General features: G+C 43.0%; 1 protein-coding gene across 2 annotated transcripts in view; it reads right to left on the minus strand.

The window, feature by feature from the left end:
* The window catches only part of pcdh19 (protocadherin 19), a gene marked incomplete at its 5' end in the record, with an annotated part of 53,467 nt that extends 34,977 nt beyond the window's left edge, over positions 1-18,490 (minus strand). Inside the window, 2 exons of one of the 2 annotated variants that reach the window (XM_083980866.1) lie at positions 13,432-13,777; positions 16,344-18,490. In XM_083980866.1, the coding sequence (XP_083836992.1) occupies positions 13,432-13,777; positions 16,344-18,490 (2,493 nt within the window). The remainder of the gene's footprint in view (positions 1-13,431; positions 13,778-16,343) is intronic. The other variant, XM_083980867.1, reaches the window with a different exon arrangement.
* Positions 18,491-18,950: the final 460 nt, after the last annotated feature.

Raw genomic sequence — 18,950 nt, forward strand, 5'->3', positions numbered from 1 at the left:
AGAGAAGTAATCTCCTTCTCCTTTTTGATCGCAAGTGGAATAATTGGAACCCTCTTAGGCTCATTACATGAGTTGCCCGCCAGCCAAAAGACGGCTCCAACTGCCCCTCTTCATTCATGTTCTGGCTTTGAAAAATATTGCTTCCTCTAGTAACAACTCTTTATGAGATGCAATGACTAGAGGTCCTGGTACCTACATTAACGGGTAATCCCACGATGCCTTTGAAAATATATCTTTCAACTACCACTGTCAAACATCGATTCCAAGCAATGGGAAAGAAACAGCAACAATCTGGCCCTGTAATAATGTCATTATGCATATTGCGCGGCACACAGCACCCTCGTTCTTTTTTTTTGGCAATGCTGTTCTTCTCAATTACATAAGGTGCTGCATACATGTTACAAGTTAATTTGGATTCCTATTACTAATAGGCTGGTCTTCATTGTTATTACAACTATGCTTGTAATTATTGTGACTCTAATTACTATTACTGTATTACCCAAATTGCCCTTATTCTGGGTTTAGATCACCCGCACTGACGGTAGCCAAGACATGCCTGTGAAGAATGGCACCAATGTCCCTTCAGATAAATCCAGTATAATTAGCTGTGTGCCTTACAGGGCCTGTGTGATGGTAATAATTAGAGCTACTGTAGCAAAGGTCATGCAAAACAATTTAGAGAGGATGCTGGCTGCATGGGTAATGGGAAGAGAGGGGGAGCGACAGAAGGAGAGGAGGGCTCGGATGAATGTGAAGACTCCTTTTCCATCTTACAGAGGTGGAAGGAGTGTGGTTGTTACTTTGCCTCTGCACTTGCTTCATTTTTTTTTTTTTTTTTACCAATGCTCTTGAAATAATAGAAATTGAAAACCAATTTTAATGGCAAGTAGACTCCCAGCTAACATAGTTTAAATGGATCCATGATTAGATTTCAGGAAAGTGCTACAGGGTATATCTGTGAACTGGTATCAGCTGAAATCGATTCACTGCTTTGGAGGTGTGATAGCTGCGCCATCACCCTGTTGTTTCATCTGTTCATTAGCTTGAGTTTTAATGTATTTACGCCTTCCCGTAGTTATCAATATTAATCGTTAGTGTGTGTGAGAGAGAGAGATGGAGAGAGACGGGGGGAGACAAGAGAGCAAGAGATGTGTTGCTCCACCCAAGTGCACAGGTTAATGAGCTGAGTCAAAAATGTTGACACTGAGGTAAACAAGTAGTCACACTGAGCTCCTTCTATTTCTACACTCCCCCCATGTGGCTCGGGTCTCTCTGTAACTCCCAGGCTGCACCTAAGCCGAGAGCTCAGGGTTCACAGCCTGAATCCACCAGGAATTCACCTGCTCCCTCACCTCGCCACCGTCACACCCTGGTGAGATAAGTAGCAACCTCACACTCAAATATAGCATCTCAAACAACACATATGCTGATGTGTGCTGGATTGGTCTCGATTCCCTCTTGTAACACAGACGGCCCCCTCCTTCTCCTCCCAACTCAAAACAACACTTCATTAGCAGTGACTGATGCAAACAGTCCAGAACTGGAAGGATAAAGCTTTTCCATTTTTGTTTGTAAAACTCGCCAGTTCTATGGCCGCTCAACAGAACAAACAAGTGTTTTGCACATTTTTGCTCATTTATAAGAAATAAAGCAGAAATGAAACACTGAATTACATTACTGTCCAAAAAAACATTGTTTGGGATTTTTAAATGTTTCCCTGCTCTCTCTGCAGCTCGTAGCTTTCACAGGTCCACTTACCAGATCGTTTATCAACAGGTTATATTTGTTTTTTTTAAATTGGTAGAAAAATCTAAGTTTGGGGCTCTATATGAGTGTGGGGGGTATTTCTTAGTGAAGAGCAGTGATTTCCTGGAGACTTTGTGACTTCACAGTGATTATTAGCAGAGCACCACTGGCACTAAAATGGGGCTGGCTCATTTTGTTGAAGAAGACAAGCTATCTCAAAAGCTATTATTTCTGTATGATAATAGTAAATGTGGAATTAATGTTAAATATAGGCAAATTTGCACATTCTTTTCATTGCGGCTTTGATCAGTTTATCGCTGACATATTACTCACATGATTTTTGATATTTTTTTATTGGTCTTAAAGCCACATTTTTTCCGCCACAGTGGCTGAGGCCGTCATGTCAAACAGTTAATAAATGTCTGTGCGCAAGTGATTAAAGGGAACAAGCGCTACATCATAAAGTGCTGCTGGACATCTGATTTAGCTGCTTTATTCGGTTTGATTCAACTTACTGATGAAATTCTCTGGGGTGGTAGCAGAGGCATACTGTATGCTAAGATCCATATGTCTTTGTGGCGGAGGGGTTTTTAAAAACCGTAAATTGTGATTATCATTGATCTCAGTCGTCAGATCCCTAATCTCTGTGACTCATATCCACACTGGCCACATTGGGTGACGATGAACCGTCCTCCCCCACATCTGAAGTCCCAAACAAGTGTTGGGGGAAGCAGTGATAAGCAGGTCCTTATCCTTTTAAAGACACTCCCGTAATCCAGCAGTGGTGGGAGGAGGGAGGGGGCTTCAGCTTTAAGGGACTTAGTCTGGATTATAGCTAGTCCTCCAAATTAAACCAAAAGTCAGCTTTCTGCAGTTGCTCATGCAAGCTGGCGACTGGCTTGTTACCAGCGCTGTTAACAAGGCGAACGATGGAGGTCTATAATTAGAAAATGCTCTCACTCAGCCACTGGGCGAACAAACGTTGGTAACACAGTAGCAAAACTCCACCTGTTCCCACCTGAACTGATTTTTCAGCCCTTCTCTCCCTCCTCTTGTCTCACTTCCCAGCTGACCTCCTATGACTACACACTCAGAGCGTCCTCCATGCTGTGTACCTGACCCTCGTTGCCAACCAGCTTAGCCACAGACAAGCTTCTCAGCCAGGGCAAGGCTGCTCTGTCCCCACTGATGCTGCTTCCCACAGCAAAACAAGGCCAAATCTGGGGCTTAGAGGCTAAAATGATCATTACTGGGTAGCGAACAAATGAAAAGTCAGAACACCACTCCCATGACTGTCCCTCCCCATCATTCTTGGTATTTTATGTGCCGTCCTATCGCACACGCACAAAAAGAGGGCAGCCACAAATTAACATTTAGAACGGACAAACCATTTGGCCTGATTTTGAAAACTGAAAGCTGAGAAAAACAAAGCTAATCCTGGATTCTCTTTTTCTGTGGAATATGTAATTTATACGAGTAAAACAAACTTTTTCACAGCAGTAAATTAGACAAGGGGTGTGCATTAAATATAAAAGTGGAGCCAGAAAAAAAAATCTGCATATCAACATGTCCAATCTTGTGTGTTTCATGAAATCAAGAAATCTTCATCCAGATGTATGCATAGGAGTAGTACTATCAATCATCTTATGCATCTGGGAGCAAGAATGAAAAAAAACTCCACATTTTAAATATATTTAAATATTCAAGCAAAAGTTACCCTATTTATATTCCAAAAACAAGTGGTCAACAATTCCCTTTCAGAGAATATCCAACCACTTTTGGAAGCTTACTGTTTCCCCCTTTGCTCGTGGTGTTGGTGCTAAGCTGGGCTAAACAGGGAGCAAAAATCTCATCCAGCTCCCCTTAAGAAAGCAAGTCAGTTAATTTCCCAAATGTCATATTTTCTTCTTCTATGTTTTAGGGTTTTATTAATATTCCTTTGATGATGCACTGAAAAGCTTCTAAAGAAGTATTTTAACTAAACAGTGTATTCATGCTCCCATGTGTGCATGAATGTTCGTGCATGTATTATATATGTCGACATATGAAGGGTCCTTTCTGCCTGCTTTGATGTTACAATCGTGGAACTAGATAAGAGTACTCAAACGCAGCTCCACACTGACCCTCTTGCCATGCTCCCAGACGGAGCAGTCATCCCCCGTTATTAGAGCACAAAGATTATGAGCAGTCTTCCCTTTAATAAGTACAGACACAGTGCCTTGCCTACTCGCTAGCTCCCCATAAGACTGGACTGGGAACAGCTCTCAAATAAAGAACAGGTACAGCAGAGAAATCTTGAACTGAGGAGGTTACTGGGGAAAGTAGTGCACTCGGAGCAGTCTGACAGAGGCCAAGTGCTTTTCATTCATTAACTTGGCTGCCTGAGCTGTGGTATGTCAAACGGCGGACGTGAGGGGAAAGTCAAAACCGACGTCCCATTGTGCTCCACAGCCAGACACAGACTGAACCCTGAATATTGTTTTCTGATCCCAAAAGGGAGCACAAAGAGGCGGGTGAAGTCGTTATCAATTCCTTTGCAAGGCAATCATAACTATTATCATTAGTAGTGTTTTCATCCTCTGCGCTCAGCCCAGAGTAGATATCTAATCTATTCCCTGGCACACATTCTTGTCTTTCCAACTTGACCTGGTATCACTCAAGCAAAGAAATGCTTTCCCGCCTCTCTGGAAACTAGATATGGGCGTAAATAATATGCCTGGGCCCCTTCTGAAAAGCCCTAATCCTGGGAAAACAAACCTGAGTGAAACAGGCTCACCTGAATTGCTTTCAGGAAAACTAGATAATCAAAATGCAAAACAGCCTTTGATAGAAAAATGAGCCGACTTCTAACAACAAATCCTCTACACCTAACATCAGCAAATTCTCCCCCTGAACTTTTATTTGTATGTTGTGTTTGGGTTTTTAATGTAATCACACAGCATGCGGCGCTCCATCAGTGAGCTATTCTGATTTATGTCAGCCTGAATCAGACTGACTGCTCCGAGCTTTTCAGACATCATGAATGAGAAAAGGAGCCACACACTGAACACATTAGGGGTCCCACCATCCCTGCAGACAGGGGGACAATGGGCAAGGGGAGCGGAGATAAAGGAGGGGGATAACAGGGGTGAGGGAGTGGTTGACGCTGGTCGGGCAGAGAAGGGGAGAAAAGAAAGGAAGAGGCCCAAGACACTGGCCACACAGGGCAGGAGGAACGCGAGGGCTCCGAGAGGCCTATGCTCGGTCATAGCCCATTAGGCTGGCTGGGTGAAAATGCTACAGCTCATTACATGCTCTGCCTCTGTTCTGTGGATGAACAATGCACAATTACGATACCCTGCTGCTCCTCTAGCCCCTACTGCTGCATGCCTCTGAGGCGGGCGATATTGCTGCTATAGTGACTTGCCTGCCAGCAGCCTCCGTGCTCATCAAACATCCCATACATGCGCTCCCTAATGCAAATCCAGGTTTATCTTAGAAACAAAAGCAGTGTATGAATTTGCTGAAATGAAAGGAAGTGGAGGAACAGGAAAAGGCTGCTCCACCGCTGGAGCAAACAAAACAAAGGTATAATGCAGCATTTGTGTGTGTGTGATACAATGATGTTTGCGCCCTTTTGTCTGCTCTGCCGTCTTTAGATTCTTGTTCTCTGCACTTTAAAAGAGGCAGACATGACAAAGAAATAATTCTTTTGTTTTCCAGCTGAATTAAGTTTCACTGGATGTTACAATTACTGTAAAGCCAGGTACAGCGCCGACATACAGCTCCAAATATAACAACAATTAAAAACACTTAAAGTGTAAGCAGATGACATCGAAAGCACCGTAACTCTATCTGCAATGCAGTGACTAACTACACTCAGGATTCATCTATCCACCAGCAAATTGGTTCAAGTCTTCCTCCGTTCCACTCCACAATTATGCATGCAGAAGTTGACATTTAATCTGATGGGGGAAATGCTAACTAACATCCTCCTGCTCCCTCTTTGTTTTAGGCAAAAAACAGGACACTTGGAAAGGTCATTCTTCCCTGGTGTCAGAGCTGGCTGCTTGGAAAAGTTTTCATTCACAGCGAGCATTGTTATGTTCCTCCGAGTCCCTCCCCCATTTCCCTGTCACTCAAAAAGCACAGCATCAGCACTCAGGAGAAAACCCTGGGAACGCGCTTAACAATGTGGCAACAAGTCTCCTAACCAGCGCTTCAACTCAGACAGGACAGGGGGGAGAAAAAAAATCAAGCTTGAATTTTAAATGACACCTTTTCACTCAGCACATTTGGATGGAATTTGTTACTGGCTGTCTGTAATAATAACTGTCAATAGTGGAGATTTGTAATTTTCTCACTTTGTTTACTTGGCGAAAATTATTCTGATTTTGTTGTTCCACAATAGATCAGAAGAGAAAAAATGAATTTCCCCACAGACTGATTGTGAGTCCCCTGCTATTGTTGTCTAAGATGAGGAGGACAAATATGCACTGAAGGTGTACTTACACTGCATGTCAATACAGATGTGCAATAAGTCAGATGGGCAGAGATAGGAACACACACTGAATATAACATTAAAAACAGCATTATAGAAATAGAAATATATTTCACCCCTGGCCATAACAAGACTTAAAGTTTGTATTTTAAATATAGGCTGACCTTTTCTATCCTATTCAACTACAGGCATTTTCCACCGTGGGCAGAAATATCTGCATTAATGAGGGATGGGCTTGTTTTTATTTTGTTTTTTTTTATTCTCCTGGAGCCTTCAGATGTCATAAGTTTTAAGATTTGTTTAGTTATATTTATTTCCTTTGAAAAAAAAACACCTTAGTTTTGCTCTACACTAAACACTGCAGGGGTTTGGATGTGTAAACTTAGCAAGGAAATGTATGAGACACTGAAAGTGATCACTTCAAAGTGCCTTCATGAAATGTATTTTTTGATAGTGTATTTCCATGTTACAGTAACTTCCGCTGGTTTGGGACTTGACAGTCCAAAGATTTCTATGAAAGAAAACACAATGCGGCATATTTGTGTCAGAGAGTTTAATTTGAGAAATAAATTTTAAAAATAAAAAAAACAACGCCACGGGAAACTCATTTAAATGGGTAATTACGTCCGTGCAGCAATGCTCGCAGGGCTTAACAAGGTGCGTAATGATGTCCCCTTCCCCGACGATAAACATCACCACTATGTCCATTTCCTTCACTCCATTTAGCCTTCTCTCATTTACGGGTGGACCCATCAACCTATGAGCCAGATGCCATTATACCCTTTTGTGCACGTGGGTGCGTGTCCGGCAAAAATATTTTAACATAAATTCTAAGACTACGAATGCAGTTACATGACTATTTTTGGCTCTGGGAAAAAAAAACTCTTCCTTTGATGTTTTAATAGGTTTAAAGGAAGTTAATTCTTTCCACATGATCAAGCTTTTAAAATAATTTATAATATATTTTCTATTTCAGTGCTGTCAACTTGAACCAAGTAAAATTATCTCAAAAGATGGATGAATGATTAAGAAGATTAGTACAGTATGATTCTGCTTTATTATTTTGATGTAATTGTGTGCTGGTGTGTTGTCAACTGATGTACAGAGGGGCTTAAAAAAATGTCTGTTTGCTAATGTTCTCAAGATGTTCAGCCGTTTGACAGTTTTATCCTGAGCTGTCAAGATTTTTAAGGAGATAGAATCAGTGCAAAACCTCTCCCACAATCCTTGGCTAACTTCATTTTCTACCTTTGCAGGTACATGGATGTAATCACAATATTTGTTTTTTTTTTCAAGGGAAGAAGAAAAATCATGAACTAACAATAGAAAAGTGATATTATTGCTTTCCATGGAGGTTGATGTGGTTTGTGCAATAAAATCTATTCCTCATCCTAACACCACATTTTACAGAGAAAAATAACATGTTTGAGGCGGCAGCAATACAGGTTGTGGAAAATCATTGGGATCCTATAAATAGATCTCTCTCCCCCTCTTCTCTCACTCTGTCTCTCTTCGTTTTTCTCGGCCTCGCTGTTTCTCTACGGTATTGCTCCCTCTCTATGCTCTGTACCAGTCACATGTGGTTAAGGACACATACAGTGACATGTGTACATCAGCCGGCGTCACTCATGTGTTTTGACTCCTGAGCTCTTTTGGCTGGGTGCTCTGATCCCAACGAGAGGGTGGTAACCCGGCGGGCCTGGATGCTTGTGACTGGCTGCCCGGGGTTGTTATGTCATTTCATTGTACCTCTGCAACATCGAGAATGACGTGCCGGGGTGTCGCGGGTTGGGGTCAAGGCTATAAAAACCCAACCAAGTGTAAAACTAGCTGTGGTTGTGCATGAAGTGAAAACCATCTTGTTGAGTAATGTCAGTAAATCATGCCACAGCTTCACCCGTTTGGTGTGTTAAACACAGTGGGTGGAGCCAGCTAAAGGGTGTTACGAGAGGGCACTGGGTACATCACTGTCACGCCGTTAATTTATTTCTGACAGACAGGGCTTTATTTCACCTGATAAACACTGACACTTGAAAAGCAGAGCCTTTCTGAAGCCCTGCCTTACAAATAACCTCTCTTAATAATTAACAAGATCATCTGCCACTCAATCAGTGAGCATTTGAAGCTTACGGAGATGAAACAATCCTCTCCTGAATCCTTTGAAAGGAGGAAACTTAAAAGAATACAACATACGCCCTCCACTCCAACACATCATATAAATATATAAATATATATATATGTAAATAAATATAAAACACTGACTCTTAAGATCAAGCAGTTGTATATCCATTCTCTTATTCCTATTGCACAATATCTGTATATCTGTCTTTGTCTCTTTCCCACCGTGATTACTCACTGACAAACTGGTGAAGGGGTTCTGTAAGACATCAGCTTTACTGGTGCTCTGCAGCTTTTTACAGTGGGAATGTGTGCTGAATGACTGCACTGAATATTTAATCACTATTTTACTTTTTTTTTTTTTAATCTGTAAAAAGATCTTATCCCCTGCGTGTAAATAGGGACTGGTTTTAATTGCTTTCATACATGTCTGAAAACCTTGTGTTGAAATGACAGGATAAAGATTATTTTTTAATGACCCCTTCTTATGTAATTCCAAAGTTCATTCTGTTTTAATGTCTCCAGTCGTGCGGCTATTTTTCAATTAGATTTGCTGTAAAATTCAGACCCATTCACTTCTATTCACTTTCAAATGGCATTGAAAACTGAGAATACAAAGCTGACAGAAACAGCCAAATTCCGATCAGGCGATGAACTTTTCCATTTTGAAAGTTCTCGCCAGAGTCCTTCAGGAACAATGTGAAAGCTGAGACAAGAGACTGAGCTTTACTTCCACTTTCTGCTTCTCTGCTCTCCATGTTGTACTTTCCCCAAACACACTTTCAAGCAAGAGTTAACGTTCTTTGCTTTCTGTCAGTCACGGCCGTGAAGTAAAGACAACGTGATAACAAAGTGTATTTCACCCTTGAAAACCTGCACTACCGACTTGACAAAAAAAGTTGATAGGCTGCTACGATGATGGTGAAATATCAATGTTTCCGGTTCTGTAAAAGTGCGTGGTGGAGATGGTGTAAACGTGCACTGTGGAGAAACAATTATGAGCTGCAGTGAATCTGTAAAAATGTCATCAACACTAAAGCAAGAAAACGATAGAAACTATTGAGGAAATATTATGGGAGACATTTAGAGCTAAACATATCTTAAACACTAGGGAACGATGACTATCATGACAACATTAGAGGAGCACTTCAAATTCAGAGTCACAACCATGTTTGATTATCGAAAATGTTGGATGATGCCTCTCATTTCTCCTTCTCTGAGATTCTGAGTTGGTCGTAATGATGTAAATGATAATGTCAAAGCCCATATTTCAAATAAATGTGACGCTCCATAAGTAATATTGGGTGTGAGTGTGTATTCATGAATACATGTGTGGGGGGAGATTGGCAGTTTCAACAGATGTGTAGTGTGCGCTGACAGCATGACATCTACTTTGCATGCTCAATATGACACGTTTGAATGCTCCCATGCATATTGTCCTGATGTGAAGTGATAGCGAGGGATGTGCAGCCTCGCTGGAACCACTCCCTGTTGTCTCTCCTACATCAATATCAAAACGTCTTCCTTACTAACAGGGAAACACAGCCAGGCTGGTGTGTACTGAGATACCTCGTCAGTTGTTTTGTTTCAATTTTCATTTTCTCATTTAAGGTGCTTTGATTGACTGTGAGAGCTGAACAAACAACCGTAAAATGTACATCTGAACCTGCCGCTACAGTGGAGCATCGCAGAGACTCACTATGGCTACAGTATCTTTAAGGAGAGGAAGGAGGCAGTGCAGAGAGAACCTGGAGCATGATTGCATCAATTATCAATTAAGTTAACATGGGAGGTGCACTCTGTACCGCATACTGAACATTTCACACTCACACACACACACACTTTTTAATTCATTTATCACCCTCTTCTGATTCATTTATCACCTATTTCTGATTCATTTATCACTGGTGTAAGAGAAAAAGATTAATCAATAAAGATAACTTTTTTTTCCTGCTCTGCTCATTATTTAGAATCACAGGTGTGAGAAGCCTTAGTGCACATTACAAATTCAAAAACACATTCTAGCCAAAGGCCATTCCTTTACTGTATAATTGTTTCCCCACCAAGTGATTCACTATAATTAAGCCATGGAAGACAGCTCTATTCTCCTGTGAGCGTTCATATTAGTGCTACCACAGGCAGGTCTAACAAACATCTCACAGCTGATGCTTTTCAAAACAATGGACAGCCATGTTCAGGGAGGTATATGCTGGTACACATTCTCACAGGGGAGAATACAATATACACAATGCAATTGAACGTATGAGGCCTTTGGGGAGACCTGTCACTGTTATCTTGGCCAAGTCTGCTGCTGTATGTGTGTGTGTGTGTGTGTGTGTGTTTGGGTGCGTACGTGGGTGTGTGTGTGTGCCTGTGTGCTTTGTCGGAGGCAGGAAAAGCTCGACTCCAGCTGCTCCTACAGAAGCAGGATGCTCACTGCCACACATGGACCAACAATGGAGGAGAACTTTGCATCGATCAAAAACATAAACTACAAAGAGACACGATCCCATATTCTCTTTCCCTCCATTAGCAAAGCAAATCTGACCTCGTATCCACATTCTGATGGCTACGATAATTTTAAAGTACATGTTTGGAAAATAAACAAACATAGAGGAATCATTGAGCCCTGGTGTAAAAACAAAAAGGCTCTGCCGCTGAGGATAAATGAATCATGGATAATTATGAGGTTGCCCTCAGGATGAAAACAATTTTTTGGGACAAAGCAGCCTCAGTAATCACAACAGTGCAGCCACTCGTGTGTCCTAGCCAGTCAATGGGATATGGGTTGAGGACTTGTGGAGTCAAGTGGTTTCAAGCCCAAGCTTGCTCATTGTAACAAAGCAATTATCAGTCATTTCACTGCTGTTTGTTTGCGCTATAAATGGTATTGTAATTATACTGAAAACATTTTTCATTTAAGAGCAACATTTGAACATACTGTAGAGCTTCTGTCTCTTGCAAATGTCACAACGGGGAGGAAAGAAAACAATGACAACTGTCGTTGTGCTGGGGTTATTGTGTTGGAGGGTAACGTGTGCTCTCGCTACCGCTATTCCTCACTGACTTTCTCAGTCTCTCTCTCCCCCTACACACACACACACACACTCTCTCCCTCTCTTTCTGACACACACACTCTCTCTCTCTTCTCTCAGTCCAGGGAAAATATGCAAAAGACGGGTCAAAGAGATGTTTGTCAACATCATGTGTAAGGCGGCGAGCGATAGAAGCTGAATGCTAAACAGGCCCTGGCTCTATCAAACCCATCAACTGCCTCAAAGAAAATGAGAAAACGTAGTCGGGGCTCAGACACCTGGCACTAAGACTCATTCACCCTTGCTCACTTCTTCCCTCCTTATCTCTCTATCTGCCCTCACACAGCTCTATCAAGATAACTCCAAGCTTTGCATATGGAATCATCAAAATCAATCTCCAACCCTATTTGTCTCCCTCTCCACTTTTTCATTAGCTGAAACAAATAAAGGCTCTCCTAATCCTGCGGCAAATGTGCTTTTATTGGATGGTTAAGCCACAGAGACAGCATACTGCTGGAGCTTTCTACAGCTGAGGCTGATTTCCTTCAGAAGCCAAAACCACATTTTTTTGGCTGAGGAAAGGTTGTTGTTGGTGGTGGTCGTGACCTGCGTCGCGCTACCTACCAGCAAATGCAATCACAGCATACGGGTCACTGCGTGAACCTGCTAAATCCCCCACCTCTGCCTCCACTGACCGGATAATGCTACAGGACAATCCCCGACAACATTTCTCATTCTTTCTACCTGTGTTACTCACACACACGCTCAGTCGGAACCAGCTCAGACAGGCCCAGTAAATCAGCATGCCTGTAAGTAGGTCTCATTGACCCCTCAGGATCCATCGGTGCCTGGATCTCTCTGGACCATCCAGTCAATACATCAATAACCATCTTGTGTTTCTTGTTTTAAGACCCCCACTCCCAACCCCACGCCCCCCTCTACCTCCCCCCTCGCTGAATGTCAAACGGAGATTGGAGTCATCAATTACAAGTGTGTGAGTATGTGTGTGTACGTGGTGCTGGAGCTTATTTGCTGCTGTCTATAGGAGTGAGCGTGATACACTTTCCTATAAACACACACTGATGCACATTTTCTCTCTCTCTCTCTCTAACACACACACACAAACATAAATGTCCCTTTCTCCCATGGGATCAAGGAGAAGTGGGTCATGAAGCGAGAGGGAGGCAGGTTGCCCACACAATCCAATAGACCAGTTCATACATACGAAAATCTATAAACTAAAGATCACTTGGTCGGCATACACTCTGTCTGCTTGAATACTCTTTCAAGTCAGAACTTCACTGCTCTGCTGGAGCCATGCATGGGATGTCAGGGTAATTCAATGGCTGGCTGTGCAGAGCGGCCATGCGGTAACAGAGCAGCCAAATGGACGACACACAGATAAAGCATTTAAGCAATGATTATTCTTTCTGCTAGCACCTGAAATGACGTGTGGTGGAGCTGATTAGTTGGGTCAATACACCTAGCAGGTGCTCAGGCTCTTGTGCTTTTTGAAATAGCTCAGCACACACACACACAAATGAAAAAAAAGGTAAACAAGTGGAGTTGGGGTGGGGTTGGGGGTTGGTGGGGGCAAATAATCCACTTTGTCAGGCCTCCAAATTCTGCTTGGCAAAGCGCTCTCACAGGTCAGCTCCAGTGTCTCGGCACCTTGAAATGCCTTGAAGGATTCTGCTCAGATTGACTGGCATAACGTCACAAGTGCCACTTCAAATAGCTCAGCTTTCCATCAGCAACAGACAGACATTTCACTGACACTGTAATCTGTGGTATGATGGGAATGCTAAATATCACAAGGCCGTGATATACTGTATGTTGAAAGGTGGTGAATAACATATCAACTCATTCTTAGTATTCAGCACCACAATGGAGACCTATTAATAAGAATTAATTGGAAAAAAAAATTGAACAATGCGCTGGTTATTAATCAATTTTAAACTCAAACACCCCCCCACCCCACTATCTTCTATCTCTAACACCCAAAGCTGCCCAGCCATGATTTAGAACAGAGCACAGTGGATTGTATCTCACCTCTGGCAGTGGCATGCCGTTGATGATGAGGTCTGGCTGTTGGTGGCCCTGCCCAGTGAATGGGTGCTGATAGCCATGGTTGGGAGCTGCATTGCGTGAGTTCTGGTTCTCCACGTTGAGGAAGGTGCTCTCGGAGCGCCTGCAACCCAGTGGCAGGCTCTGCTGGTGGTAGTCGAAGTAGTTGAGCGAGGAGGTGAGAGACGAGCAACTCACCACATTCATCTTGTCTGTTTCCTCGACGTCTCGGGGCACCAGGCGGATGTCGTTCTTGCTCAGCTTCTTCTTCTTGCTGGACTTCTTCTGGTTGCCATAAGAGTACTCCGCCACCCTGCGCAAGTAGAAGAAACTGAACAGACTCAATAAAGCAGTGTTCTGCCTTCCCCTCCCCTGTCCACACGGTCAAAAAGATCGCCCACCATGCCAGCTAGGGCGCTGTTCGACCATGGGTGCCAGACAAAAGGCGCACTGCCCCGTTGTCCGGAGTGGAACAACACACTTAGGTGATTCCCCACTCCCGGCTTGTAATGGAGCTGCCATCCCTTGTTTGTTTGCATTTGCATGCTCAACAAACGACATGTCACAAACAGGCAGATAAGATGCAAACATGCCAAAACCACAAAAAAAGCAAAGCAAAAGGACACACGGATACTCAGCAGCACTACCGGTATATGCAATCATATTCAAAGCACACAGCCCACACTAATTCCATTTTTTCTGTCATTATCAAGCAAGCCCACTAGCAAAGCGGAGTGCAGGAGAACTGCAGATTCAAATTCATTTAGCTGCTCTCAGTGGCTGCTGCAAACTTGAACTGAATATTTTGACTTTAATAAGAGAAAATGAGCAACACAGCCGTGTTTTATCAAAGGATCCTCAGACTGGGGGAAAATATCCATTCTTCGCACAGCCTTGCAGTTTTCTACAGGAGAACAGATGCTATGTGCTCTATAGTGATGACTACAAACTTCACCAGACATATTCCATAATTTGTGATGTTTTTTTGTAATCTGCATTACTTCAAACTGTGAAAGAGACTATTTTTAACTGTAAGGCACTGAGTGTATGGTTTATTTCACCAACAAAACTACAGTTATCCATGAAATTGCAGCATCCAGAATGTCTCTGTTCTCCTCTCTTGTCTTGTCTGCAACGTCTCTGCTATACCAGCCCCCACTGGCCTCTGTTCCTCACTAAAATGCAGCTCTAATCCTCTGTCACTTCTAAAATCACACTGGCTAAGGAGCACCATTGTAGTTTGTCTTTTTCATTTTTCTTTCAGATTGCATCTTGAAAACAGCTCCCACCCCCATTCTGCTCCCCCTTGATTCAGAGGAAAGAAAATGGGCAGCTGCAAGGGTAGAAAATACTTCATTTCTTTTTCATTTATCATTTTAACATGGTGTCTCTCTACTCTGTGCATAAATTGAAATCTGGGAGGGGATATCTTCAGAGTCAGACAGACTGACAGAGGACAAGCAATAAATTGGAGATAACTGCTCCTCATATTTGAGGTGGCGACTGAGAAGCTGAACACATCAGTACTGATTAAAGCGCCCAGCAGGGAGAGAGGCTCACATGAGGAGAGTAAAGTACTGAGAGCAGTTTTGAATTTTGAATTTGTTGTTGTCTGCGAGTATTTCTTCACTGAATGAAAACATATAACTAACACATGAAACACGCACACAGTATGTGCTCAAGCTATTTAACGCATAAACAAGGTGCTTTCGCTCCATTTTAAACTGGTTTGAATAACACATATGGTGTAGTTTAAGTATACGCTCAAAGATGTGAGTTTACACTATTACACTGACAATCTAAATGTAGGATCACTAAAAAATGTGAGTACTTATGCTTTGTGACAGGATTTTCCTCAGAGGTGCTAGAGAGAGAATCAGAATTAATTTCAATAATAAAGAACTGTAATTAACAAAAAAACACGGGCAATCAAACATTACAAGAGAATATAAAATATCAGAGTAATATCGGGGGCGTTTCGGAACATTTTTCACAACTACATGTTAGAAAATGGCCTAACTTCACTTCAAATCAACAAAATTATGTTTGCAGCAAAATATGATTATAGCTTCAGGTTAAATTCTCAAATCCAATCTATATGTAAATTTATAGTGGTAATGTGGCACAGGAAAATCAAAGCCAGAGCTGATGTTCAGATTGATGAACAAAACACACTGTGCACTGTGCAAGGTCCAGAAAAATTATAATCCGCTCCTTTCCAGGAAAATGGCTAAATAGGTTAATGACTATGATGTGTTTTACATGATTTTATGAAGCAGAAAAATAAAACTGCAATCAATCTTTAAATTATTAACACTGTTCCATTTTATCTTGTCATAGTTGCTGCTGAAATTCTTCCGTGGGAAAGAAAAACAGAGGTAAATCTGAATGATCCTGAAGGATAATCACACTAGATTAAAGCTGATAACAGCCAATCAGCCACGGTGGACGTTAAATAATAAATGTCTGGGACTGCTATTGAACCACTGGGACGTTAATTGTCCGGCAACACACCCGCAAATTGAACATGACAGTTGAACCGTCATATTTATGAGTCAATTGGTTACAATGGAGGGATTAAAACAATCAATCACGTTTCCCTAACACGGAACAGTGAGCCTCAGCAGAATGTTTCTGATTTAAAGCAGTCGGGTTTATTCAGGTCTGTCTCAGTAACAGCTGTGGGAAAAAAAAAAAAAATCTGCAGTCCTCACAGTCAGGCCTCTACATGCTGCATGACAAAAGCAATGCACTGACAACTCGCAGTTTCATTCACGATGACGGTCACACGCACAGGCGCTCTTTCTCTCTCACACACACTCTCTGTCTGTCTCTCTCTCATATGCACTCACACAGACACACACATACACATAGGTGCACACAGATTTGTTCAGTACCTGCAGTTGTACGTCCGGATCTCCTTATTATCCCTCTTGCACTTCACTGCCACGAAAATCATGGTGACAAAGAGGATGGCTGCGATAGAGCCCAGGGCGATGATGAAGATGAGGGACAGGTTGACAGGTCCAATAGGCTCCTGTGCGTTCAGGTCTGGTGAGAGGTACACCACGATGTAGGCCGACGCGGAGAGGGAGGGCTTGCCGTGGTCCCTCGCCACCACCGTGATCTCGTAGGTGGACTTGGCGTTTTCTCCAAACATCCTGGTGGAGCGCACCTCTCCGTTCACCTGGTCGATTTCAAAGAAAGCCCTGTCCCCCTCTGAGATGGTGTAGGTGAGCCGCCCGTTCTCACCCTCATCGTAGTCGTCTGCCTTCACCTGGGTCACCATGTAACCCACCCCAGCGTTTCGGGGGATGGAAACCTCTGCTGTGCCATTCACCAGGGGCGGGTTTGTCATGACAGGTGTGTTGTCGTTGACATCCAACACCACAATGCGCACCGTGGCGTTACTTGATAAAGAGGGGTTGCCATTGTCTCTGGCTAAAACTTTGAAATCAAAAGTCCTGGTGTATTCATGGTCGAATGATCTCATGGAGTAAATGCGGCCAGATGGGTTTATGCTGACATATGTGTTTACATCCATGTGCTTAATCTCACCAGGGACTATAGAGTATGAAACTGTGCCATTCATCCCCAGGTCCGGGTCTTCCGCTGATACTGCAAGCAGACACGAGCCTGGGAGGTTGTTCTCCATCACCATCTCTTGATAGTGTGGCTTGAGAAAGTGGGGAGGGTTGTCATTTTCATCTGTGACTTTGACTACCAGAGACTTTGTGGCGCGTAAAGGAGGGATGCCACTGTCCTCCGCTTGGATGGTCAGGTTGTATGTGTCCTTTTGCTCTCTGTCCAGCCTGCCATCGACTAGTATAGTGGAGAAGCTTTCATATTCTTGTAGTCTGAACGGAACATTGCCCTGCAGCCTGCACTGCACTTTACCATTTGCCCCAGAATCCTTATCTGACACCCTCACTAGTGCAATGACATATCCACGCTGCGCGTTTTCACTAACTTCCACCATCTCTGTGTTCAGTGAGAGCAAACTGATGACAGGTGGATTATCGTTCGTATCCATCACATTCACTGTGACTTTGCAGTGAGCTGGGATAGAGTTGGGACCTAGATCTTTGGCCTGGACGTCGATCTCATATATTTGCGATGCCTCATAATCCAAAACACCGTTGACGGTGATGATCCCGGTTCGGGGGTCAATTTTAAACGCGTCCCTCGTTTTCTCGGTGACGTAACTGTTGAAGGAGTACACAACCTCTCCATTAGTGCCCTCGTCAGGATCCGTAGCGTTCAAGTCTATGACTAATGTATTGATGGGGGAATTCTCCATCACATTAACAGTATACACTGGCTCGTCAAAAACAGGGTTGTTGTCATTAGAATCTATTACCTTGATATTTAACTGGACCGCGCCTATCTTTGGAGGGTCTCCTCCATCTTCTGCGCTGATTTCATATGAGTAGCGGGCTTGTGTCTCCCTGTCTAGCGATTTTTGCACCACAAGCTCAGCAATTTTGGAGCCGTCCCCTCTGGTCTTAATTTCTAGTCCGAAAAGCTCATTTGGGGTGATGGAATATGACTGAACTCCAAAGATTCCCGAGTCCGGATCGCTTGCCCCCTCTAGGGGAAACCTGGTACCAGGGGAGGCATTCTCAGAAATTTCAATGTCAATGTGGCTCGTAGGGAATCGGGGTGCGTTATCGTTCAAATCCTCAATTTCAACTTTGATGACACAGATCTCCATAGAGTTTGACATCACTTCTAGGGAAATAACACACTTCGGATTCTGTCGACAAACTACATCCCGATCTATTTTCATTTGGGTTGTAAGGATTCCGGCTGGACTGAGTTCCACCCACCGTGGTTCTGAATTGGAAATAACCCGTAAGTACGGGGGCTGCGGTGCAATCTGAAATCCTTGCTTCAGCGCGTCCCTCGTCACGTTTCCAATCACTGACCCGGGCTTCATTTCCTCGTTTATTCCATACTTCAGGTTGATAACAGCCTCAGACCCGACCCAAAATAAGAGGAACACAGCAATTATTTGTATTAATTCCATCTCCTTAGTTTGCATTGTACCTGTTGAGTTTTTTTCTGTCTAATAAAAGAAAAAACCTTGATAATTACGCACGAGAACGCATGTCAGAGAAAAGAGGAAAAATGTTCCAAATGAATCATCTCACTGAAATGTCCAGAAAAAAGTGTTTAGGTGACGAATGGCTCTTGTTTATGCAAATTATATCATGATGTGAAAGCTATAATTCTAACAAGTGCCTTAGCCTATTTTACTCTTCTCAGGCAGAGCACATCCTCCGGTTCACTGCAGCGGGCGAAACATTGGGGACGACAGATCTGTGAAATCATGCTGAATCTTCTCACAACAGTGATTTAGCCGTGTAAATCCGTGCAGCTCTTATCAAGCGGCAAACTGGTCTTACACATGACTCGTATGCAGAACTGTCCATTTTCAAGAGGGCAGAGAGGAGGGGGGGGGGGATGCTCTAACTGCAGAGACACAAAAATCACAATTCCTG

This window comes from Trachurus trachurus (assembly GCF_905171665.1).
Source record: "Trachurus trachurus genome assembly, chromosome: 10".
Classification (NCBI taxonomy): domain Eukaryota; kingdom Metazoa; phylum Chordata; class Actinopteri; order Carangiformes; family Carangidae; genus Trachurus; species Trachurus trachurus.